The sequence below is a fragment of the Physeter macrocephalus genome, chromosome 21 (assembly GCF_002837175.3).
Source record: "Physeter macrocephalus isolate SW-GA chromosome 21, ASM283717v5, whole genome shotgun sequence".
In the NCBI taxonomy this organism is placed as follows: Eukaryota; Metazoa; Chordata; class Mammalia; order Artiodactyla; family Physeteridae; genus Physeter; species Physeter macrocephalus.
In genome coordinates this window covers 109,036,544-109,062,990 of record NC_041234.1, presented here as the reverse complement: position 1 = coordinate 109,062,990, position 26,447 = coordinate 109,036,544, and the positions used below count along the sequence as shown (strand labels likewise).

General features: G+C 43.4%; 1 protein-coding gene across 10 annotated transcripts in view; it reads left to right on the top strand.

Moving 5' to 3' along the window:
- FGF13 (fibroblast growth factor 13) overlaps positions 1 to 26,447 on the top strand; it is a 543,918-nt gene that overhangs the window by 324,011 nt on the left and 193,460 nt on the right. For 8 of the 10 annotated variants that reach the window (XM_028482263.2, XM_055081566.1, XM_024128202.3 and 5 more), the window contains one exon: positions 14,741 to 14,908. The exons of 1 other annotated variant lie outside the window; for it this stretch is intronic. In XM_028482263.2, the coding sequence (XP_028338064.1) occupies positions 14,741 to 14,908 (168 nt within the window). Of the gene's footprint in view, positions 1 to 11,559; positions 12,019 to 14,740; positions 14,909 to 26,447 lie in introns of those variants that run through there. One more of the 10 variants, XM_028482268.2, reaches the window with a different exon arrangement.

Below are 26,447 nucleotides of genomic sequence, written 5' to 3'. Positions count from 1 at the left end.
GTATTTCTTTTTGGAGGCTCTAAAGGAGGCTGTATTCCCTTCTCATTTTGGTTGTTAGCAGTATTCAGTTCCTGGTAGGATGGAGGTCCCTGTCCCCTTGCCAGCTGTCAACCGAGGACTGTTCCCAGCTGCTAGAAGCTACGTGTATTCCTTGGGCCTGGCCTCCTTCAGGCCAATATTCAAAGCCAGCAACATCCTGTTGAGTGCTTTCACACTTTTCCTCTGGCCCGTCTCTGCTTCCTTCTCATCTCTGTGACCGAGACTTCTCTCTTTTAATTTTAAGAGCTCATATAATTACACTGCACCCACCTGGATAATCCTTGTAGCGGTCAGCTTATTAGTAACCCTCATTACATCTGTAACCTTCAGGTAACATATGCACAGGTCCCAGGACTAGGGTGTGGGCATCTTTGCGGGGCCATTGTTCTGCCTACCGTGGATATAAACGCAAGCGTAAGATGCGGCATAGTGAGTACGAGTAAAGGCTCTGGAGACATGAAGACCTGGGTTTGAATCCCAGCTTGCATCTTGATGCTGGGTCCCTCTGGATATGTTTCTTAACCTCTCTGACATTCAGGTTCCTCTGTGCCAACAGGGGACAATAATGACACCTACCTTGTGGGATTGTTGTGGATATTGGAAATATGTGAAAGTGTGTATACACACCAGGCACTCTACTTTACTCCTTTCAAAAATATAATGTGAGTATCGAATGGATAAACAACAAGGTCCTACTCTATAGCCCAGGGAACTATATTCAATATCCTGTGATAAACCGTAATGGAGAAGAACGTGAAAAAGAATATATAGCTATATATAACTGAATCTCTTTGCTCTACAGCAGAAATTAACACAATATTGTAAATCAACTATACTTCAATAAAAAAAGAAGAAAAATGCAACTTTGCAATTTTGTAATAACTTAAAAAAAATATGTGACTATTCCGAGTGTCCTAAACTGGGAGCACCAAATCCAGCTTTGAACCCACCTCAGAAGAACTTACCTTTAATAGGATTAAGGAGTGCTTTTTTTGCTAAAACCTCACTTAACCAGCTGGGTTTGTAGGGAATGAGGGGGAAGTTTTATTGAAGTGTTCATGATTCATTTACACCTAAATCATTAAATGCTATTTTAAGGACATTTAATGGCTCGAGGCTTTCCAAACATTCCTAATGCCTCTTTTCTTAAACAGAAATGCTGCCAAGAGTAAACAAACTCAAATACCATTAGCTTTGAAATGTTTCAAAAACAATTTAGAGTAGGCTCTAACCTGGCACACTATATTCTTCCACCTGTGATCCCCGCGGGGACAGGCCTCCTGAGCAGAAAACACCAGCTCTGCTTACTGAATGAGGAGTTAGAAACTACGGCAGGCCTGAGTGCAGAGAAAAGCGCTCCTTTTACTGGAATATTTCTGTTTGAGAATTCTCTTCTGGATTTCAGCTGTCGTAATTGGGAATTTTGTTCTAAAGCTTTTCATTAGCTAAAAAGTTCAACTCTCTTAACTATCTTAAGGGGGAAGAATTCTTTCACAGCATATAGGTGAGAACTGCATTTCCTGGAGGTTTTGAAGACAATTTGAGCTTGCAAATTAATGAATTTGATGTTGTGGCCAAATTGAACTAACTGCCTTTTTTTAAACATTTTTATTTTATATTGGAGTGTAGTTGATTAACAATGTTGTGTTAGTTTCAGGTGTACAGCAAAGTGATTCAGTTATACATATACATGTATCTATTCTTTTTCAAGTTCTTTTCCCGTTTAGGTTATTACGGAATATTGAGCAGAGTTCCCTGTGCTATACAGTAGGTCCTTGTTGGTTATCTAATTTATGCATAGCAGTGTGTACATGTCAATCCCAACCTCCCAGTCTATCCCCCCCAGTTCCTGCCTGGTAACCATAAGTTGGGTCTCTAAGTCTGTGAGTCTGTTTCTGTTTTGTAAACAAGTTCATTTGTATCATTTTTTGAACTAACTGTCTTCTGATGAGCTTGAGTGCAGCTTGCGGTTAACTAGGGAGGGAAAGATTTAACCAGAGCATCGTTTAAATGAAATAAGACATGCCAGGGCTCACATCCTGATCAGCCGAAAGAGCCTTCTCCCATCTCTCTTCTGGGGCCTTCTTTCCCCCTTTACTACTTCTCAATCCACTGGCACAGCCGTACTATGTTGAATGCGAGGTAGCACAAAGCCACAATGACATATGCATACTTTATAGTTTTTGAGAAAGGGTTTTTATTGATCAGCCCGTATATTGGTATTTACTTCATGGTTCCTGCCAAAGGGTTAGTCAAGATGAGCTGCTAATGTACTTGAGTGAACTTTCTTCAATGTCACTGGGGCTGGAAGGACACATAAGTAAGTGATAGAAGCACATATGCTCATGGAACAGTGGCAGGGAGAGGAAGTAAGAGAATTCTGCTTGCTTGAAAGTGAGGGTAGTATTTTATAACTGAGAAAGTAAAATGAGTTTGCTGCTTAGATACCTTTTTGGGGGGACATGGAGATGTAGAGATGACTTTGATGGTACTGATCACTCTCCCAATCATATAATTTTTAAGCAACATTACAATATAATTTTCCAGTCACTGTCACCAGGACTGAGGAATTTCTGGCTGTCAGCAGAGCCTATGAGGTGGGGTTTCCTGGGCTCTCGAGGCATCTCAGGAGATTTGGAACAACCATGAGATTTTAATTAGAGCTTAGCTTTCAAAACATGAAATAAAAATGTGAAGGAAATAGTGATCATGCGTAGTGCAGGCCTCTTCTACCGTGCCATCCATGTGAAGAAGTATGGTGACAACACATTTTCTAGAAAGACGGGTGTAATGCTTGAGAGTGCTCTAGTATGTAGGTGACGAAACCTCATTCCTCTGAGATTTAAAGCTCTAAAAATGGAAAAGATTGATAGGAGAAAATAGGCTTTCTATAGCAATTTAGCCTGTGATGTTGCCCAAGAAAGGTCTTGAGAGCAAAGATTTCAGGCGAGAACGTTTCTGTGAGTAGCTATGACATCATTTTGTGAGCCTAACCGGAGCTCCCGTACTAATAGTTATTAGAGGCTAAGGCATGTCTCTAGCCTCAGACGCGCGCGCACGCACGCACGCACGCACACACGCACACGCGCACACGCGCACACGCACACGCGCGCGCACACACACACACACACACACACACACACGGCAGAGCTGGCTGGAACAACATGCTGCGGGAAGTCCCCTTAGTTTACTGTGTCTGAAGAGAAAGGCCGCTTACGAAATGGTGCCAGTGGCTTCCATCATTGTGCACGGAGGAAGAGGCAAAATTTGGTGGAAAAGCCGTACAATCAATCTATGAGTAATCTTTAAAGGCTGCCTAGATATTTCAGTCCCTAGGACATCGTGGCCAGAAACACTCTGTATTAAAAAAAAAACAAAACAAGTGAGACCAAATAAAACTTTTCAATGAAACCAGTCATAATGAAACATTTTCAAGAAATTCCAGATGGCATTCTGGAAGAAATACCATTTGTCAGTCATTTTATTACTCTGTGAGCAGTACAGCCGTCTTTTTCTCCTGTGGGTCATTCTCCATACTTTGGTTAGAAAACTAACATGAGGGCCGTGTGAAGCCTTGTCTGGACCAGCTAGAAAGTAGGTGGTTGACATTTGTTTTCTTGAGAAAGTCACTCTCATGTTAAATAGGATTCAGCCTCTGTTAATGCTTAGGGAGTACTTAGCACATATGGAGTAACTATCAAAGGCTAGACATTGTGCTGGATGGTTCCATCCAAGTATCTCTTTTAATTTTAAAAACAACCTTGTTAGGAGTTAAGCTCTGATTCAGTTGGATCGTCTGTAAAAGGTAGGAAATTGACGGGCCCAAGGTTAGGCAGTAGGTGGCAGAGGTCTCCCAAGTTCAGTGCTCTTTTTTCTACCCTGTGGCTGGGTTTCCAGGAATATACATTTAATTGCCACCCAAATAGTTGTTTGGCCTCAAGGGAAAAGGGAATGAACCCATAGTGAGGGCCGACTGCGTGACTATCTGCCAGCCACTGTTCTAGGTGCATTTCAATCTTTAATATGACTAGCAGGCCCCTCAGAACCTTGTGAAAATACAGATTCTGACTCTGTTGGTCTAGACTTGGCAGGGATGCGGGGCTGCATGTCTAACAAGCTCCCAGGCGATACCCATGCTTCTGGTCCAGGGTCCTGACTTCAAAATAGCTATCAGACTATTTTATTGGTTCAAAGAGGAGACAGGACTTGCCCGAGGTCACACTGTCGAGACCACTTCCGGTCTCAGAACCGGGATTTAAAAAAAAAAATTTATTGTTTTTTTTTTTATTGAAGTAGAGTTGATTTACAATACTGTGGCAGTCTCTGCTGTACAGCCAGGTGACTCAGTTATACACATATGGACACTCTGTTTTCATATTCTTTTCCATTATGGTTTATCACCGGATATTGAATGTTTCCCTGCGCTATACAGTAGGACCTTGTTGTTTCTCCATACTATATATAATAGTTTACGTCTGCTAATCCCAAGCAGACTTGTGGTTGCCAAGAGAGAGGGAGGTGGGGGAGGGGAGAACTGGGAGTCTGGGATTAGAAGTGTGGGATTTGAACCAGGACTGGTGGATTATGAAGCCTTTGCCAGTACGTCATTTTTCATTCCCTAAGGCTTTTAAAACTTCCTCCTTGAGAGAGCCATTTGTATTCCATATTTACTTAAGGGACTTAGAACTCTGAAGTTGTAGTATCTTCTAGAGCGCTTCCTTCTTTGTTCAGGAAAACATCTTTGCAGTTAATTGTGCTTACATTTGCGGCTTTAATTTTTCTCTAGCTCCTTTGATTAGACACACCGTTTCCACCCTAGCTGCACCTTAGAACCACCTGCGGAGCTTGACTACCAAGGTCCTTACCCGGCTCCAAGACCAATTAAAGGAGAATTTCGGGAGGTGGGGCCCGGGCATGGGCATGTTATAAAAGCTCCCTACGTGATCCTGATTTTGTAGCTAGGGTGGAGAGCCCCTGAATTACAGGGTTCAAGGGAGCAATTTCTGGAAAATGTAATGCAAACCTCCTTTTTTTGTGATGTCATAAAAGAAGGACGCGTGTATTTATTGAGCCAGTCACCAACAAGTTTCCCGATGAATTCTTGGTACCATTTTGTCTTGTGCCCATGAGCTTGGACTGCACTGTGGTTCAAGTTGGGGCACATGTGAAGTTTGCAGTGGCTCTGGGTGGACCTTGAGGGTCACCAGCCCAAGACGTTGACCTTGAGGGGTATTAAGAAGAAGAGAGCTTGCTTTGACTCACTGCAACAAAACTGGCTAGTGAGGAGGTAGTCATATTGAAACACAACAAAAACACAGGGCACGGGCGGGTTAATGCTGTGGTAGAACTATGGACAAACCCCCGTGGCTGAGTGCCCAGGCTGGAACGGACCAGCTGTGGGGAGATATGAGCTGCTGCAGAGTTTTACGCAGTGAATAGCACCGCTGCCCGAGGGGACGTGGCCGCCGTGGGCTGAGGTGTGCAAAGAAATGGAAATACAGTTGATCCTTGAACAGCGTGGATTTGAACTGCCAGGGTCCACTTACACGTGGGATTCTTGTTCACTAGTAAATACTACAGCACTACATGATCCGCGGTTGGCTGAATCCGCAGATGTGGAACCACGGGTATGGAGGAACCGCGGAGAGGGAGGGCTGACTACAAGTTATACGTGGATTTCCAGCTGCATGGAGGTTTGGCACCCCTAACGCTGCATCTTGTTCAAGGGTCAACTGTAGCAAGATTCATCAGGGGCCAGAGCCCACCCTCCAAAGACGGGAGAGGAATTTTCACTGGAGAGAGCAAGGAATGGCTTAAAACAGTCGTTCTTAACTCTAGCTGTGCAGTGCAATCACCCGAGGAGCTTGGAAACCCACCAGTGCTCTGGCCCCAGGCTGGAGATCCTAGTGTAACTGATCTGGGGTGGCACCATGGGTACCTTAGTTTTCAGAGTTCCCCAGGTGATGCTAATGCCCAACCCCAGCTGAGAACCACTGGTATGGATTGTGTTTGTACCTGGCGGAGAAGAATGCAGACGGCAGAGGTAGCTGGAGCAGGTAAAACGAACAGCTGGGGCAATCATACTCCCAGTGTGATCCCTGACCGGCGGCGGCAGCACTTGGGAACTTGTTAGAAATGCCAGTACTCACGCCCACCCCAGAACACCTCCATCAGAAACTCTAGTGGAGGGCTTCCCTGGGGGCGCAGTGGTTAAGAATCCGCCTGCCAGTGCAGGGGACACGGGTTCGAGCCCTGGTCCGGGAAGATCCCACAGGCCGCGGAGCAACTAAGCCCGTGCGCCGCAGCTACTGAACCTACGAGCCACAACTACTGAAGCCCGCGCGCCTAGAGCCCGTGCTCCACAACAAGAGAAGCCACCGCAATGAGAAGCCCACGCACCACAACAAAGAATAGCCCCTGCTCGCCGCAACTAGAGAAAGCCCACGTGCAGCAACGAAGACCCAATGGAGCCAAAAATAAATAAAATACAATAAAGTAATTATAAACAAGAAACTCTAGTGGAGGGGGCCCAGCAGTCTGTGTCTTAACAAGCCTTGCAGTGGACTATGATGGATACTTCAGTTTCGCTTGGACTTGAGCAGGGTGCGTGGGAGAGGAATGCAATGACATCAGGCTAGAAAACTTGAAAGTAATGGGCTGGTATCAGCTCTCTGAACAGTATATTGAGATGTGTTAGCATCACCCAGTGTTCTAAGGTGGAATGTATATCTCGGCATTTCTTTGTCACGTGCTTGAAATGGCAGTAGGGACAAAACCTATGTCATTCCTGCTGGGGCAGAGGACTTCTGAAAGCACACTCTGCTCTGCTAGAGGAAGCTGCCACTTTTCTTCTTAAGGGAGTCATTTGTGTCTTCAGTAGGGATATGCATCCTTCCTGGTGACACGGGCCCTTTGATGATGAGAATGCCGGCCTTCAAGGAAGCTCCTTAGATAAGGCCACAGAGAGTGGCTCTGTGTCCTCTTCTTGCTTCTCATCCGCATTTGCGCTGGGTCTTCGGTAGCCTGTGCCCTGTCTGTTAGTCACAGCGCGTGCCTGAAGATACTCACTAGAGAAAGCCTTTGCCCTGGGCTGAGTAAGGACCCCACTGGTGTGTAGCCGTAATGCTTTCCGTCTTGTTAGGGGCTTTCTGTTACCCGGATGATCGGCATGCTCACTAGTGCATTTTCCTCGCTTTTTGGTCTGGACTGTGTGGGCCAAACTCCCCTGAATAGAAGAGCTGAGTCCTTGCAAGATGCTGAGCATCTCTGAAGGTCACAAAGGGGCTTCCAGGATTGGTACGACTGCTTTACAGAGAGGTTTATGGAACACCAGGGGGCTTACCTGTCATCACGTCTAGTGATTCTCAACTAAGATGATTTTGCTCTCATCCCACTGGTAAAGGGGGATTTGACAATATCTGGAGACCTTTTTGGTTGTCACAAGTTGGACAGGGATGCTACTGGCATCTACTGGGTAAAGGTCAGGGATGCTATTAAACATCCTACAGTGCACAGAACAGCCTCTCAGAACAAGGAATTATCCAGCCCCAGATGTCAAAGTGCTAATGTTGCGATACCCTGGCCTAGTCCACATCACTTACTTTTGAAATGAGAAAACTGAGGCTCAGAGATCTGACGTGGCATTCCAAAGGTCACCCGGGAAGTCAGCTGTGGCTCAGGGTGGGTATCTTGGTACAGTGCTCACCGGCTCCATCTCTGTCACGGGCAGCGTTTCCTCCATTGCAGCCACTACTATGTGCCTGCCAGGTACCGGGCAATGTGCTGGACTCTTTCCATTTATGACCCCTTCTTCTTAGCACACGCCTTGAAGGTAGGCAGGACTCTCCCTAGAAGGGACTAATTTTATGCATGCAAAATTACCATGTGCAGAGCACTGTAGGCCACTAAGAAAGCAAGGATGATACCTAAAGAGACATTGTTCTGGTCTTCTGGGAGCTTACATTCAAGTTGTGGAGGAAAGACCATATATATGAAAATAATTATCAATCTAACTTTTCAGTAAAAACCTAGGATTATGACCAGAAAGCTGTCTCAAGACATGACAGGATCAATTTCTTAAAATGTCATACGTGGCTTCCCTGGTGGCGCAGTGGTTGGGAGTCCGCCTGCCAGTACAGGGGAAACGGGTTCGGGCCCTGGCCCGGGAGGATCCCACATGCCACGGAGCGGCTGGGCCCGTGGGCCACAACTGCTGAGCCTGAGCTCTAGAGCCTGCACGCCACAACTACTGAGCCCACGTGCTGCAACTACCGAAGCCCATGCGCCTGGAGCCCATGCTCCGCAACGGGAGAGGCCACTGCAATGAGAAGCCCACGGGCCACAATGAAGAGTAGCCCCCGTTCGCCGCAACTACAGAGAGCCGCCGTGCGGCAACGAAGACTCAACGCAGCCAAAAATAAATAAATAAAATAAATAAAATTTTTAAAAAATGTCATTTGGACATGAAGAGTTAGTGAGCTTTGTGGGAAGGCTGGGTGAAGAAGGAGGGCATCCTTCATTTGATTCATAAGAATTCTTTGAGTGTGTTTTATGATGGACCCCACATATAGAATGGCAAATGAGACAAAGAATGTTTCTGCCTCAGAGAGCTTGTACTCTTGTGGGAAGAGTCAGATGAGAGACACATACATACCTACGTACATACATAAAATAATTACAGATTGTGACGAGTGCAAACCTACCTAACATGGCTGAAAAGACATCTCAGAAGAGGTGGCATTTGAGTAGAGCCTGAAGGACATAAAGGGGGCGTCAGAGTGAACAGCACGTACAAGGTCTTTAGGCAGGAAAAAGCCTAGCATATTCTAGATACTAATGTAAAGCTAGTGTGTGGAAGAAGATAGGCATGTGATGGAGTTGAGGAGGTGGGTGGCCACCGTGGTAGGGTGTTTGCATTGTATTCTACCATGAAAAGAGCAAAACAGCCTGAACAAACAGAATTGGAGGAAGGCTGGATAGTGCTTGGGGGTTGCGTGGAGATGGGGGAGATCGCAAAGGCGAAGGTAACTGAAATTTCTAGAAATATTTTACAGTTATTTCTATCTTAGCCAAATCAAATGATCATTAGTATTGATCAATTCAGTTCAGTGAATTATTTATTTAAGTTCCTCATTTACATTTAAACCTGCCATCTTGATAGTATCCAGTGCGGCAGTAAAGCTTGAACAACAGATACACATAAGTAGATAGAGTGTAAGTTGGGAGGCAAAATGGAGGTCTTAACTCATCCTGTGGTTGATGTACCTTTCGGCTTGACAGGTGCTCAGTGACAGGGAAAAGTAATCGCTCTAATTACTCTTGTTTTCTTCTCTCTTTCTCATTATGTGAGGACATTTGATAATCTGTATATTTTGCCATATTTTCTGTTTCATAGATGTTTTCAAGCATTTGCTTGTTGAAGTCACTAATATATGTCTAATAACTTTGGTAGTCCCATGGCTGTGTTCATTTCTGTTGCCCTGGCGATCTCAGATTTGCTTTGATTTCAAATCACGTCATTAATTATGTTGAGTCATCTTTCTGAAGAGTTCATTTAAAAAGAGAAAAAAACAGGGCTTCCCTGGTGGTGCAGTGCTTAAAAATCCGCCTGCCAATGCAGGGGACATGGGTTGGAGCCCTGGTCCGGGAAGATCCCACATGCTGTGGAGCAACTAAGCCCGTGCGCCACAGTTACTGAGCCTGCGCACCGCAACTACTGAACCTGCACTCTAGAGCCCACGAGCCACAACTACTGAGCACACGCGCCACAGCTACTGAAGCCCGTGCACCTAGAGCCCGTGCTCTGCAACGAGGGAAGCCACCGCAATGAGAAGCCCGCGCGCCGCAACTAGAGAAAGCCCGCGTGCAGCAACAAAGACCCAACTCGGCCAAAAATAAATAAATTAATTAATAAATTTATAAAAATAAAATAAAAAATAAAAAGAAATAAAAAGGAAAAAACAGCATCATCAAATAATTGAGGGCTTGTTAACTGCTTCCAGCTTGAAGCCAGCACACCTTGCGAATCACAGTGGCCTGGTGAGGTACCAGGTGCCTTTGTGGCATTGTCTAACTAGTTTCCTAGGTTGTTTCTGGTTGCTTTTCTGTCTTTGAATAAAGATAGAAAACTTCGTTGGAGACAGAGATAATCTTTGAAGCTAAGAAATACCGGTGATCCCCATCCCTGTTAAATATATCAATGTTTGTACAAAGCAGTCTTACTTTAGACTTTCTCGTAAACACGCTGGAATCCTGGCTTCTAGGCTGGGCTTTTCCAATAGCTGTGTGGCTTGTCAAGTCACTTCCCCTTCTTGAGCTTTATTTACCTTATGTTTTAAGACCAAGGGGTTGCATTAAGTTATTGCTAAAGGAATTGTGTTTGGAATGTTGTGGAAGATTGTAGTGTTCGTGATACCACTAAATATTTGGGTAGGTATTTTATGTAACCTATGTTATATTTATTGATAAAAGATATAGAGTAAAACAGGAAGCGGAAAATTTGGGGGGGGTGCTGCGCGCAGGCTTTCTCTAGTTGCGGCGAGCAGGGGCTACTCTTCGTTGAGGTGCGCGGGCTTCTTATTGCGGTGCCTTCTCTTGTTGTGGAGCACGGGCCCTAAGGCGCATGGGCTTCAGTAGTTGCAGCATGCGGGCTCAGGAGTTGCGGCGCAGGCTCTAGGGCACGTGGGCTTCAATAGTTGTGGCTCGCAGGCTCAGTAGTTGTGGCACACGGGCTTAGTTGCGCCGCAGCATGTGGGATCTTCCCGGACCAGGGATCCAACCCGTGTCCCCTGCACTGGCAGGTGGATTCTTAACCACTGCACCACCAGGGAAGTTCTGGAAGTGGATTTTCTAAACATAGAAAGGATGAATGATTGTTAACTTCTTTAACTAAAAAAATACATTTAAGAAGTATATTACATTGGAATTATCTTTAATTTTATCAAAGATTGTTTTGCTACAGATTGATGCTTTCTTTATATCCAGTTTGAAATGGGAACACTATTTCTGTGAACATGAGTACCTCAGACCATATCATCAGGTTTAGACATAAACTCTCTTCCCTTACCATGAATGCCCCCCCACCCCTGACCGTGACCTTGATCTAGGTGATTGCTGAGAAGCCTGGGGGAGAGTGGGGGTGGTTTAATGCCAATCCAGTACTGATGCTGAGAAACCAATCCTGGATTCAGGCTTGCCCACCTAATGGTCAGTCAATAAACACCTTTTATAATGGGAACTAGGTCTTTCATAAATTGTGCTCTTAACTGTCATGCTACCAGTAAAGTCACTTATTTTTGCCACCCTCGTGTCTGCGTATGCCACCTGTCAAAGTGTCTGCGTGTCTGTGGGTGCGTGAATTTGCATGTGTGCACTTGTCTCCTCCAAATCTCAACCACTCTTGAGAGTGGGACTTTGGAATTCTGAGTAGGTGATCAAGGGCAAGGGCACTGGCTGAGTGGGTGCCATTTCCCAGCAGAGGCCTACTCCTTGGCTGCTGTTGTCATGGGGCTTGTGGACTTTCTCAAAGCATGGGCCCCACGGTCCAGAAATCAACCTTGAGGGATAAGCCACTCTTAACCATCTTATCTGTCTTGAAGAGTCAAGTTGAACCTCTGAAACTGGAAGAGGTTTGGTGTAAATCGATCGTCTACCTAATCACTGGAGTCTTTCGTGCACCTTCAAGATTAGATAAATATTATTTAGAAGAACAGCAGGCGTCATTGAGTAAATGTGGACAAATGGTTCCAATGAACAAAGGCGAGAGTGGTTTTCAGAGGCTAGAAGTGGCGTGCAAGAAGAAATGCACTACAAGGGGGAAAATAGCAGAAATCATAGTACTAAGCCAGGGAAAGGTAAATCCCATTCTTTCCTTCTGTTTTGATGAGCTGACTTCTTTACAAGTCTCTCTCTTTTCTAGAGCTAGTGCCCCTTGGAAGCATAATGGTCTCCTCATCCTTTTTGTAAGGAAGTAGAATTAAGGTACCCACCTGCCTTGATGCTGGGGTCTTGTGGGACGTCCCCTGTCATTCCTGCTGCTGTCAATTGCACATGCATCCACTGTCCTACTTGAAGGAGCCCTAAGAATAAATGAATTTAGTATAATAGTTTTAATCTTTCATCCCAAATAGATTTACGTTCAGAGATTTTGTACACCTGTGTGAGGTGTTGCGTGTATGATGCCACTTCTGTTTAAAAAGTCCAGAATATTTTTAGCTCTCGTGTCAACATGACACCCAGGTGTACTGATAGATTGAATATTCTTTTTTTTCTTTCTGTTTTGCCTGAATTGACCGATGTCTGGGGCATTGAGTAGACACGGCCTGGACCCAAAGCTAAGCCATTAACTCCCAGATGTTCATGATTTCCAAGGAAATGTTCTGTGCCTGTGGTCATTACTCAGATGGCACCTTAAATGCTCGCATCTTGGCACCTTTTGCACTTGCTAAATTCAGTTTGAAGAAAGAACAGGAGAGAGAATTTTGTGGAAAGCAATTATCTTGCACTTTGGTGACTTTCATGCTTCCCCATCGTGATGAATTTGGGGGCTGGTTCTTGTATCAGTCACTGGGTTGCTTTCACTAGAATTTTGTTGTATGTTAACAGATAACCAGTTGTATCTAATTAAACAATAATGATGGCAGTGAAAGGTATTTTCTGGGAATTAATGACCAGCGGGGAAAAGCCGATGGCTGGAGAGTCAGCCAAAGGCTATTACCTTCAGCCTGTCATTAATCTCCAGAAATGCCCATTTGTGACGTCATTTTTGGTATTGAAAAATGAAAATGGAAGACAATTTACTGGTATTTATCATGTACTTCTGAATAGAAAGTTCTCTACATATTATCCAAAAATTGTTCTTTTCTTTTTAATCCTCCAATTGTCCTTTAATCTTCAAATTTGTTTCTTATATACAGTGCAGGAAAATTGGATTTCTCAGCTTCTATATAATCATGGGTGGGGTTTTGCTTTGTTTTGTTGAGTTCCACGTTTGGGAGGTTTTCCTAAAATATTTTGTATGGTAAAGTCAGAATTTATCTTTACCTATGATGCTGGAATTTGATAAGTGTCTATATTAGTGTAACTAACTGCTCATGGCAGGTAATGGTTGCAAATGGTTTGAATGGTAGCTGTTGCTACCGAAGGTGTGCATTCAACAACCAGATTCTAAGAAGTTATAGTCACATTCCTAGTAGACAAAGGGAACTCTGCCAGGAAAAGCAGTGCTGGTTTGTCTATATAGTATTTGTGATTAGTGCTGCTGGGCGCTAGAGGAAACTAGAAAGAGAAGTAACTAAAATATTCATCACCTTCTTGCATAATTTAATGATTTATAAAGGAAGACAACAATTCCACATACAAGCAATCTATCAGGAACTTGTTCTAAACTCATAATACGAATTTCAAAGTTATGTTGGTTTTTATACCATTTTTACTCCAACGTGACGCGCAGGCTCGGCGGCCACGGCTCACGGGCCCAGCCGCTCCGCGGCACGTGGGGTCCTCCCGGACCGGGGCACGAACCCGCGTCCCCTGCATCGGCAGGCGGACTCCCAACCACTGCGCCACCAGGGAAGCCCTGAAAGAAAGTTCTTAATGTCCGTTATGATCCCAGCCGGTGAGCTGGGAATGTTTTGCCAAACATGGAAGCCTGAGATCCCATCTAATTTCAGCCATAAGCTGTTGGTATTTTACAAACACAGCAGCATTATTCTCCCCATAGGAGGTGTGCCGCTGGCGTCAGTCTTTCTCAATGCATGTTAAGTGTATGCATTTGGGGGCGTAGAATGAGTCAGCTCCTCGTTAATCATAGCTTTAGGGGCACTGACTCACTCCTGGTCAAATGGGATGGCCTCATAGGGAAGGGCATGAAAGAGAAAAAAATCCATGCTGGGCTCACTTCCCCGTTTCTGCAGATGCAGATCCAATTTGCACCCACTTTGGTGGGTAGTTATCAGGCTAAAGAATGTTGCAGCAGACCCTGTAAAAGCAGACACCTTGTTTTTGCAGGGAGAAAACACTAGAAATTCACAGTCTTGCTTAGGAAAATGCACAAAGGGCCTAGCGAGCTGAGAGGGGCTTGGTGTATATCTGAGGCCAGAATTAGTGAACCAGGCCCTGCCGTTCCACAATTCAAGGTAGGTCTGTGAGCCAATGTTGATTATTAGGCTCTCAACTGGAATTTGTTCTCTGCATTAGGGGGTTTTGACTATGTGAAGAATGTTCGTGACGGCTCCGGTTCTCTTTGGGGAAAAAATGAATTCTTTTGTCAGACTCAGTACATAGTGCATGGAAGCCGGGCCCTCACCAGGAGAAATTGGTGGACATTAGCCATTTTCACCTGTAAATATTTATATTAGATTTCAGGCTGAAACATGTGAGCTCTCCATGGTGTTTATTTAGATACAATATGGTTATTGGTGTTAATATGTTTTATTGCTCATCTGGGACAGTTTAACACTGTTAAATTTTCATTATACAAGCAATCGAGGTGTGTATAGCTGAGTAAACTATTCCCAGGGCTTTCGTATTATAAAACTTAAGCCCTTAAAAAGAAAATCCCCAAGCTATGCAATGCTTTTCTTTGAAACTTTTCTTGGGAATGTTGTTTCTGTAGTCTTCCCTGGGAGTAGAGTTGATGTAAGACGTTCGCTGCTTTCCTGAAGCTCTAACTTGAGTTCATTTTGTTATGTGGTGACCACAGTTCTGGATGACGCCCCCCCTGGCACACAGGAATACATTATGTTACGGCAAGATTCCATCCAATCTGCGGAATTAAAGAAAAAAGAGTCCCCCTTTCGTGCTAAGTGTCACGAAATCTTCTGCTGCCCGCTGAAGCAAGTCCATCACAAAGAACACACAGAGCCCGAAGGTTTGTGCACGACGGACGTGTGTCTTGCTTGTTTCCTCTCATTCTTCTTTCTTTCTCTTTCTTTCTGACTGTGCATTGCCCTCTGCTGTGCTGTGTGTTGTTCGGCCCCTGACATCGTTCCGAGGCCCCGTGGCTCGCCAGTGAGTGTGTTATGCAGTCTCAGATGGGACACTGTATAATACAGTCAGGTCTGGCCCGGCGCGCGGCATCTTCCTGCTTCTCGCAGCTGACACGTGTTCAGCTGGTGTCATGACACTGCCCCGTTTGGGCTGCTAAAGTTGCTTGCTCCCGTAGCCAACATCTGGCCGAGTCTGGTCCCATCACATCGCCTTCCTAAAGCAGCAGTCGGCTGAGGAATGGCCCTTCCAAAATGAAATAATGAGAAGCTTGTTCCAAATTTTCTCACTCTTCTCCACTCCATAAAGCCTTCTGCCTTGTGTTCGAAGGATGCTCATGATCTACTCAGTTGGCTGCAGCAGGCCCAGACTTCCCCTGTCATGCACGCCCGGTGCGCTTTGCCATAGTGAAATGCATGCCTCAAGGAAACGACGAGTAGTTTGTTTTTCTTTGCAGCTCAAGTACAGGTTTGGAAAACCCTACTTGCTGTTACTTAAACCGAGGTCAATAAGGTATTCATCGCAATCCGTGCCACAAATCTATCCGTGAAGTGCCTCGTCTCTAGAAAGAGTATTCATTCCTTTTTCCAACTGTTTTGCATATATCAAACAGGGACATTTTTCACATTACCAAATGTGGTCAACTTTTTGCCATCTGTGTACGTTTTGATTTCCAAAATGACATTTGAGAAGTATACTTATCGTAAAACAGCTCATGTTCTCCCGCGCCCCTCCCCCCCACCCAAGATCAAATACTCTCCATGCAATTTACCAGTGAATGACGTTGGAGGTGACAAAATCCACTAGTCCTTTGGCATTCGGTGTACACGTTCGCATAAATGGTTCTGGTACAATTTCTAAAAGTGCCTTTGCTCCGATTTCAAGTTGCCCTTTTTGCAACATTACGGGATCTTCAGTACAGCTGTCTCTCTGCTGCGTGGTTCTGTTGAAAGTTTGGTGTTTGAGGAAATTACTCCAAATTGAGTCTAGTCTGTAGTTTTGGAAGCAAATTTTTACATCTCAAAGTCTCCCCTTTTTCCTCCCTTCCAAACAGAGCTTTAAATGTTCTTTGGCAGAAAATGAGAAGTGTACACTTTTCTATGCTTAACTCTATTTCAGCGATAGAATAGAGCATTTGCATCTGCTTTCCACTCATACTCCTGTATGCAAGCTATCCACTTTGCATATGAGCTCTGATGTCATCTGGAGATGTAAATGGTGGCCCTTTACAGTGAGTAAGACACAGTTTTGGTGGTTTCATAGAGAAGATACTAACTTGATTTTATGCTTCACTGAAACAAAAAAATTCAGCCAGTGACAACGACTTTATAGAATGCATTGCAATATTTTCTTTCTTTTCTGTAAAATGATATCTGTATGTGAGATACATCTATATCTCTCTCTCTATATATATATTTGCAAGCACAAAACAGTGTCTGTATGATAGAAATATACTATTTGTTACGTAATTATATTCCTATGGATGCGTGTATCTGTATTACAGATTGTTTTAACAATTCTCAGATTTAAAAAAAACAACAGTTGAATAACTAATTTTAATGGGTGTTTTCTTATTACATATAGTGGGTTTTTTTTACATATAGTTTTGACAGGATCTGTTAGTTTTCAAAATATCTGGAGTGTATCATGAATACTGTTATGAATGTTTCAGATATGAAAAATTCTTTAGAGAATGGGTTGCAGTGAAGCTCTCTTGTACAAGGTCTGGATACTTTTCAAGCTGCTGTCCTTGTGTTAAATGTGGCTTCCAACCTTTCACTTTTGTATACTTTGATGATGGCCATTGTCTTCTTTCAGACTGAAGATTTCCCTTAGTCTTGCTCTCCTGGGATAGTGAAGCTAATACTTCCCTCTTGATTTGTATGAATTATTGATAAATAGTATTAGACGCATTAGAGGTTTTCTGGGATGATATTTTGACACTATTTACAATTTTACTGTACCCCCTTTAAACAAGGAGCCAGAAGCTAACGGTGAACCCAGACCTTAAAATGAATACACTTGATCTCTGTACAAATTAACAGGATCCTGAAGACCTTAGACGGGGGCGAAAGAAAGCATGCTGTGGAAGAGACCTCGGATAAATAAGGAAACTATGCTAAGAAATTAACATGCTTACTTCATGTAGGATACAGAAGGCCAGAAACTCATCATTGCCAGGAGGTGAAGTAACTGTGGGTTTAAAAGGGTTCAGTGGCCGTTCTGGCGACCTGGAAGATTTTTGCAAGACTGGTTTTTAAATTCTGTAAGGTACAGTCTTCAGTTCTCTCTTTCAGTTGTTGTAACATTTTATTATGATTAGTAGAAATAAGAGATCGCTTTACTACAAATGGATAGACTCTCAATCCTAAACTATGTCCATACCTTGAAACATTTTATTCTCACGTGAAGCATTTTGAAGAGAGAGTTCCTCTCATGGTCTTTCTGCCAAAGCATGAGACATTAATTGACCTTGACTGTGGCTGCCCACCAGTTCCACTGCAGGTGAAGGCAATGGACAGGGTGGCTAAGCCATCCATGGTTTGATCTGTGCAATGCCAAGCTGCCAGTGTGACCTCTTCTAATGAGATTGTGTGTGTACGGCACTCAAGTGAAAAATGAAACACTCATTGAAGTTTGGGGGTGAAATGTAAGTTAGAGTCGGGTAAGTCTTACAAATGATGAAATTAGGTCAAAGAGGTTTATGTGTATTATGATACAGCTGGAATTAATTTTCTTCTTCCTTACTGAGTTGATAAAATCTACCAACTGTTTTTGCATTATTATAACGTCTTGGTGTTACTTTTGGTTGGTGATGTTTTTATAAGGGCCAGGTTATTGCCATCATTTATGATGATCTGAGATTTGGTACAGATAACTTATTTACAATTGTTCACAATCATCTATCTTTTTTTTTTTTTTTTTTTTTTTTTTTTTTTTTTTTGCGGTACGCGGGCCTCTCACTGCTGTGGCCTCTCCCGTTGCGGAGCGCAGGCTCCGGACGCGCAGGCTCAGCGGCCACGGCTCACGGGCCCAGCCGCTCCACGGCACGTGGGATCTTCCCCACCCGGGGCACGAACCCGTGTCCCCTGCATGGGCAGGCGGATCCTCAACCACTGCGCCAGCAGGGAAGCCCACAATCATCTATCTTTTAAAAGACATTTTTGTATCGTGTCCAGGGCCCTCAGAATTCATGTAAAATAGTACATGGAAGGCCTGATATACCTCCCTGGCTTTTCAGGATATACTAAGGACAGATTACACTTTGCCAAAAACAGCTTTCTATTTCTGAGCAGCCAATTCCAAAATAAGTTCTTTAGTTTGTTCCAGATACTTGTGGTTTTCGGTGATGTGATTATTTCCATAAAAACCACTTATGATGGAATCTTATGTGAGTACTGGAATTTGGGTGAAGAAGCACATACAAATATCTGAGAGTCTAATTTGGCCCAGTTCCAGCAACGCTCTTTGTTACAAGAAAGCCACATGGAGAGTGGAGATCGTTACCAAAATCTTTTTCTTCCTGTTCCAGGAGGCTTTGGGCAAGAGAAAGTATAATCATCAAAGCTTTATTCTTTTGTTCATTTTTTTCCTTTCATTGTCATGTGTGCCAAAATGAAATCACTGATTTAGAGTAACTTCTGAAAACCAATCTATTATCAGTATAGTTTGTTGCTTCCAAAATGCCAGTCATTGGGCTTTTACCGACGTTTGAAGGTTGTTCAGAAGAATCACACGAAGATATACATGCTTTACGTAGATAATGTTGAAAATCTACAGAGAAAAAGAACTCATGGATTCCCAGCATTTGCTTGTAGGATTGAAAATCCTGATCACAACAGTAAATTTGAAGGAGTTCATGCACTGTAGGAAAGTATTACAAAGCTCAGGGATTTGTCACCATCTTTTAATCAAGCATCTGGCCTCCTTCCTACAGTCTTGTTTTAATGTGATTAAAAAAAAATGTTATATATATATTCTATCTCCCCGCTCAGGACATCCATACCCTTTTTATTCAGAGAGGCATCCAACCATAGAGAGTTTGGTTGGAGGAGAAGAGAATCTGTGCTCCAGCCTGGTGATGAAGTATGCCAGCTTTCACCAACCAAAAGACAGCAAAATTATGTGCCAAATGTTAAGGGCACATATTTGTAACAAGCACAGTGTCTGTCACTCTGGTAATGCCTTGGTTTCTTTATCCCAGAAAGAGAATATGTCACCATGAATATCAGTCTTGCCTAAATGGTAGGAGAGAAAGACGGTAGAAGAGTATTTAGGAACATGCCAAGGGAAATGTTTTTATTTTCATCCTCACCTTTCCTTTAACGCTGTTGCCTCCTGTTTTGTGTCTTCCTCATTTTCGTACTAATTTGCCTTTTGAGACAGATGGGTGTAATACTGTTTGAATTAATAGTTCAATAAAACGAAGCCACCTCTGATGCTTGATATCTGAAAATGTCTTGACTTGCAGGAAGGGTATAACTGCTTCCATATCTGTCCCCTTGAAGAGGAGAATTGAGGGGATATTCCTATTTGATTAGAAGAACATGGGGCCGTATGTTTGGGTGGCTCTGTAGAGATAAAAGACCTTATTCTGAATCTTTTAATTTCAAAATAACTATGACTTAGGGTCACCCTGCCTTTGATTTATGACATGAAGCATGACAAAACAACAGCAGAGAGGTTTCTTTGCTCACTGAAGCCAATGGCAGCTTAACTGCAGAGTCACAAAGTCGAATTAAAAAGCCAGAAATCTGAAGGCCTTGGTGATTAGCAATGAATAAACACTGTCCTCTCCCCATAAAGTGATCAAATGTATTTCTCCTGGTTGCTTGTCAGCTACTTCTTAGAAGACAACTTGTTATCTCCTAACAACGTTAGGGAACTAGTAATGGCACTGAAACACAGTCTCTCTTCTCTCCTATTTCCCTGCCTTATGGCAGCAAATACAACATCAAGTTGTACTTGGGGGATAGTTTCTACTCTCTGGAAAACTCATAATTTGATCAAGGAAGTATACAAAACAGTCAGTAATTCAATTTCAGGCCAGGATGCGCATTTATTATTCTCTTATTAGATACACGCATCTCAACTCAGTCTCCAGGCTGGCTTTTCTGGTAGGAACTAAGAACCTTTTATTCTTTGATGATTCACTTTTTAAAGCAACAGGCCTCCCTTCTCCCTTGAGCCTTGGTGTTCCCGTCCTGGCAGTGGTGATGTTTCCTGAGAAGTGGTCTGTCCTTTACAACTCTCTTGACTGAGGTTTTCCTCGGTTATCTGCCTCCATTTCAAGTATTTATGTTTGAATGAACACTGCCCTGGGAAAGTTCCCGGAAAGGTCTTACTGGATGAACGATGGTGGCGATTCTGATTTTAAAACAAAGTCAAAATCTTAAGTGCTGATGCTTGAAAAAAATCTGGAAGTTATCCATCCATATAGCGCTGCCCCCTTCAAAGCTGTTACATCAGGGATTGCGTTGCCAACATGCTTCTGGGGCTCTGATGTCTCAGCAACACCTACTGGTTTTTTTCCTTTTCGCAGCCAGTTAATAAACCACTTAAGAAAATCTGCCTTTCTGTCCCAGCACGGTATGACCCAGGTAGACTGTGGTCCACATCCGAAAAGGCATAGCCTGGATGACGTCGAGCTGTTTCCCCAGTCAAGCCCAACCCTAAGGCCTGGAGGTCTGCCTCTGTGAAGGAGGTGCACCAGATGTGCTGCTGCTTCAGCTCCAATGTTCACTCCTTTGTTTTAAATGATAACGTGTTTGCCTGGCTGAAGAGAATGCAGAATTAACTCTACTCTCTTGCACATGTTCTTCAATAATTATGGGATCACTATTTTCCAAATTATGTTTCATGAAACGCTGATCATATGTCTTTGTGAAAAGAGAGATCACATACATGTTTCCTGAATTCCACACCATTCTTAAGAGAGCATTAAAGGTTTTAAGGAGTCTTACCGGTTAGGAATTTGTCTCTCTTTTCACAATTCAGTGGTAAACAACATACTCCAGCTATCAGAAGCTTTTTATTTGCAGTACGTAGTAACATCCCACAAATACGCTTTGGGAAGTGCCATGCTGGTCCCACTGAGCAGTGTGTTCCCATCAGAGCTGGGCTCTGACAAGTAACACACTTGAAGATGAATGCCGTTCCCTTGTTCTCTGACCCCCGCCTGCTATCTTTAGGGAAGTCCTACTCCAAATGTGGTCTGTGGTTCAGGGCTGGGTCTGAAATTGTTTGTTCCCAGTCCCCGATCAGATGAGGAGCTTGTGCCAGAATGTAAATCAATGCACTGTTTCTTTCATCAAGAAAGTATTACTGTCTTTCTGCATGTAAATCAATGGGGTTAGAACACTCCCTCACACCCTAAACAAAAATAAACTCAAAATGGCTTAAAGACTTAAATATAGGACATGACACCATAAAAAATTCCTAGAAGAGAACATAGGCAAAACATTCTCTGACATAAATCAAAGCAATGTTTTCTTAGGTCAGTCTCCCAAGGCAATGGAAATAAAAGCAAAAATAAACAAATGGGACCTAATGAAACTTACAGGCTTTTTGCACAACAAAGGAGACCATAAGCAAAACAAAAAGACAACCTATGGACTGGGAGAAAATATTTACTTCAAGGGCTTAATTTCCAAAATATACAAACAGCTCATACAACTCAATAACAAAAACAAACAACCCAGTCAAAAAATGGGCAGAAGACCTAAATAGACATTTCTCCAAAGACATACAGATGGCCAACAGGTACACGAAAAGACACTCAACATTGCTGAGTATCAGAGAAATGCAAATCAAAACCGCAATGAGGTATCACCTCATACCGGTCAGAATGGCCATCATCAAAATGTCTACGAATGATAAATGCTGGAGAGGGTGTGGAGAAAGGGACCCCTCCTACATTGTTGGTGGGAATGTAAATTGTTGAAGTCACTATGGAAAACAGCATGGAGGTTCTTTAAAAACTAAAAATAGAGCTACCATATGATTCAGCAATTCCATTCCTGGGATTACATCCGGAAAAGACAAAAACTCTAATTTCAAAAGATAACACGCATACCAATGTTCATAGCAGCACTATTTACAATAGCCAGGACATGGAAGCAACCTAAATGTCCATCAGCAGATGAATGGATGAAGAAGATGTGGTACATATATAAATGGAATACTACTCAGCCATAAAAAAGAATGAAATAATGCCATTTGTAGCAGCGTGGATGGACCTAGAGATTAACATACTAAGCGAAGTAAGTCAGAAAGGGAAACACAGATATCATATGATATCACTTAGACGTGGAATCTAAAATATGCTACAAATGAACTTATTTACAAAATAGAAACAGACTCACAGACATAGAAAACAAATTTATGGTTACCAAAGGAAAAAAGGGGTGAGTGAGGAATAAATTAGGAGTTTGGAATTAGTAGATATACACCACTATATATAAAATAGGTAAACAACAAGGACCTACTGCATAGCACAGGGAACTCTATTCAATATCCCATAATAGGGTTTCCCTGGTGGCGCAGTGGTTAAGAATCCGCCTGCCAATGCAGGGGACGTGGGTTTGAGCCCTGGTCCGGGAAGATCCCACGTGCCTCAGCGCAACTAAGCCTGTGCGCCACAACTACTGAGCCTGTGCTCTAGAGCCCGTGCGCCACAACTACTGAGCCTGCGCTCTAGAGCCCATGCTCCACAACAAGAGAAGCCACCGCAATGAGAAGCCCGTGCACTGCAACGAAGAGTAGCCCCTGCTCTCCGCAACTAGAGAAAAGCCTGTGCACAGCAATGAAGACCCAATGCAGCCAAAAATAAATAAATAAAATTTAAAAAACATCCTGTAATAAAGCATAATGGAAAAGAATATGAAATGGAATATGTGTGTGTGTGTGTGTGTGTGTGTGTATCTCACTTTCCTGTACACCAGAAACTAACACAACATTGTAAATCAACTATACTTCAACTAAAAAAAAAGAAAGTATTGCTGTCTTGCTGTGAAAAATAGTGTCAGCTGAACTAAATAAAAAATGTGCTTAGTTACAAGTTCACGTATCAGCACTAAGTCTTTGGACCCAACATTCAGCAAACTTGCTTAGATTACTTCAGTGATTCTCAACCTCGGCTCCACACTTGGATTATCTGAGGACCTTTTAAATAGTAGTGATGCCCGAGCCCAACATCAGACCAAAATCAAGCGATAACCAATAACTTGTCCAAATGAAAACCCTGCAAAATCTCTTGTGGCTGAGTCTTGACATGGGTAATTTTTTTTTAAAAAAAAAAGCTCCCCAGGTGATTCTAAAGTACTAACAGGGTTGGAATCCCTGCCTTAGAACAAAATTACCTTGGCATAAGGTTCATTGTATGATGTCAGCTGTCCATTTACAATTCTTACCATGCTGGTCGCATGAGCCTCTTCAGGAGGTGCCCTGTGATTAGAGGTCACGGCTGGAAAGGCAGCACTTATATGACCTGTAGAACTTGTGTCCCTGTAAGGTATCCATCCTTCCCAACACACATACACAAACACACACACACACACACACACACACACATACTCTCTCTCTCTCTTGCCTTTTTGAAGTTCCCTTGCCTCTTTGACTCTCTGTGCTTTTAGAAATATAATCTGGCTTCTCCATAGGAGCGTGGCAATCTGCCACCTTGTGATCAGCCTCCTTTCTTGCAAGCAGTGGTTGAAACCTTGCTCTGCTCTCTATGATTCTTGGAACCACGTGTGATCATACTTAAAGACGAAGATGGAGAAGGAGGAGAGCGTTATCAACATGCCAGAAAAGGACTTCTACGTGCTTCTTGACTTGACTGGTGCTGCTCTAGGGTGAGACTGCAGAAGTTGTCGCTAGCTGCTCCTGATCTGGGTATCTGTCCCCGAGGCTGTCGTCACTGGGGCATTGCCCTCTTATCATCTAGACATCACCAGCTCCCGCAGCGTAATGTTATTACAGCAGCTTGTATGTGAAAACTGACTTTGCCATGATTGGGAGACTTTCAGTGTTATCTATGTTTATAAATCATTCCTAGCATTCTAAATTACATCGATTCAGGTATTTATTTGTTAGACGCTCCAGCATTTCTCAGCATGCTTGAGAATATGCCGCTTGAATAATGCCCGTGGGAAAATGTGGAACAAGAGGTATTACGTCCTGCATTTTATCAAACACTTACCCTTGTCTTGCTTCACAGCCATTATCCACACTCACTCCGACACATCAAGATCACATGTTCACTTCCACCCATGTGCTAGGAGCCCCAGCTATTTTAAGATACATATTTTCAGAACAGCTCCAGGTCAACCTTCAAGCATGTCCAGCTTTGGAAGCAACCAGTATACATTGTCTGGAATACCGGATCTCCGAGGAGGAAGGAAAAGGGAGCACAGTTCCACTGGGCCACTTCTACATGCAGTGAGAGCGCTGTGCAAAGCCCCTGAGAGGCAAGATCACAAAAGCCCCGTAAGGTAGGGGCTGCTACCAACCTTTCACAGATGAGTAAACTAAGATACGGGAAGGTTAAGTCACTTCCGCAAGGAATGACAGGACTTGATTTGAACGTGGTTTTTCTGGCCTCCCTTTCCCCTCCATGGCTTCTCCATATGCTCAGTTTTGCCCCTCTTGCCCTGTACGTGCATTTGTTGTCTAAAAGCAGTTTTATTGCTGAAACCATCTTAGTTTTAAAGGGAAAAATGCTGTCTGCACGCCATTCTCAGCTTTGCTGTGATAATACGTTGTCACAAGCAGAAGGGACTCAGGAAGTACCTGCTAATTCTGCAGGCCTAGAGTTAGGTGGAGTGCAGCACTCACAAGAAGGAAGTGAAATGACCCTCACCCTCAAGGAGGTGGTGACCTTGTCAAGGACACACAAAGAAAGCGTAGCATGAGTATGAAAAGCTGAATTCCATTCGAGCGCAATAGAACGTTCCCTAGATAAATAACCTAACTGGTCACTTGCCTCATCTTTCTTTAAGCCAGAGGTTGCTCTTCACCTATAATAGCAGAAATGAGGAAAGATCATTTCTCATCATTAAAAAGCTGATTCTGTTGGTTAAATTTTCTTCTCAGCTCATTAAAATTACCACCATGAATAGGGATGTTATTAAGACCTGCTCTCAGCATTTCCCCTTTTCTGTTTGATTAGTTTTTACCTAGACGTTTAGATATTAGCCATGAGTTCTCTCTCATTACTTGTTGGAACCTTACTCTCTAGTCTATGGGAAATAATAATGAAAACAATAACGGACAGTTTTCCAGAATTTACTATGCGCCAAGCGCTCTACCTAATATTATCTTAAGTCTTCCAAAAATCCTTAGAAGTAAGTAGGTGACTTTTTGTTCTCTCCGTTTTATGCAAGAGGAAATGGAGACCCAGAGAAGTGAAATAACTTGTCCAAGATCACCTGACTGGGACATGGTAGAGCCAATACTCCAGTGCAGCTTGTCTCACTCCAAAGACTGTGGTCTCTCCACTACAAAAGAACATGTCTCATAACGAGACTGGCCCTAGAAAAAGCTCTCGTTCTGTTCTCCAGTTATTCCAGTATCATCTTATTGTTTGAGACACATTGCTGGTACACTAAGGTACGCAGACATGGAGGGACCACGGGCTTGCTGTCAGAAAAACGATGGATTAAAAAGGTGGCTTGTTCTTCAGGGAAAAGAGAAACAGCGAGGTTGAACTTCAACATGTGTACAGGGCAAATTCTCATCAAACGTGGCTCTGTCGAAATGCTGTACAATCTGCATTGTCGGAATTGGGATTTACTAACTGTGCTGGTGTGCAGTGTTCAGCTGCGGGCCAGTTCTTAATCACCACAGGCCAGTTGACCTTCTACCTTAAAACCGTGGCTCACAAAATACCTGCTGGCCTAAATCCCTGAATGACAAAACCTTCATTACGTAGTGAGAACTGACTTAAAGGCACATGAAGAGCAAGTCTTACCCAGCTGGGTTGGGTCGCTCTCAAGAGATTGTTCTATGTGACTTTCACAAGGAATGAGATTGCAGGAAGTGGTCCACTTCCCTCCAGAAGCATGAAGAAGGAGGTCTCGGGAATTTGTGTGGTCTGTTCTGTGTAGGAAATTCCATACTGTGCTTTGGTTAGGTGCTTGGCTATCAATTTTTTTTTTTTTTACTTTTGTTAATAGTTCTTGTTGTTTTTTTTTAACATCTTTATTGGAGTATAACTGTTTTACAATGGTGTGTTAGTTTCTGCTTTACAACAAAGTGAATCAGTTATACATATACATATGTTCCCATATCTCCTCCCTCTTGGGTCTCCCTCCCTCCCACCCTCCCTATCCCACCCCTCTAGGTGGTCACAGAGCACCGAGCTGATCTCCCTGTGCCATGCGGCTGCTTCCCACTAGCTATCTATTTTACATTTGGTAGTGTAT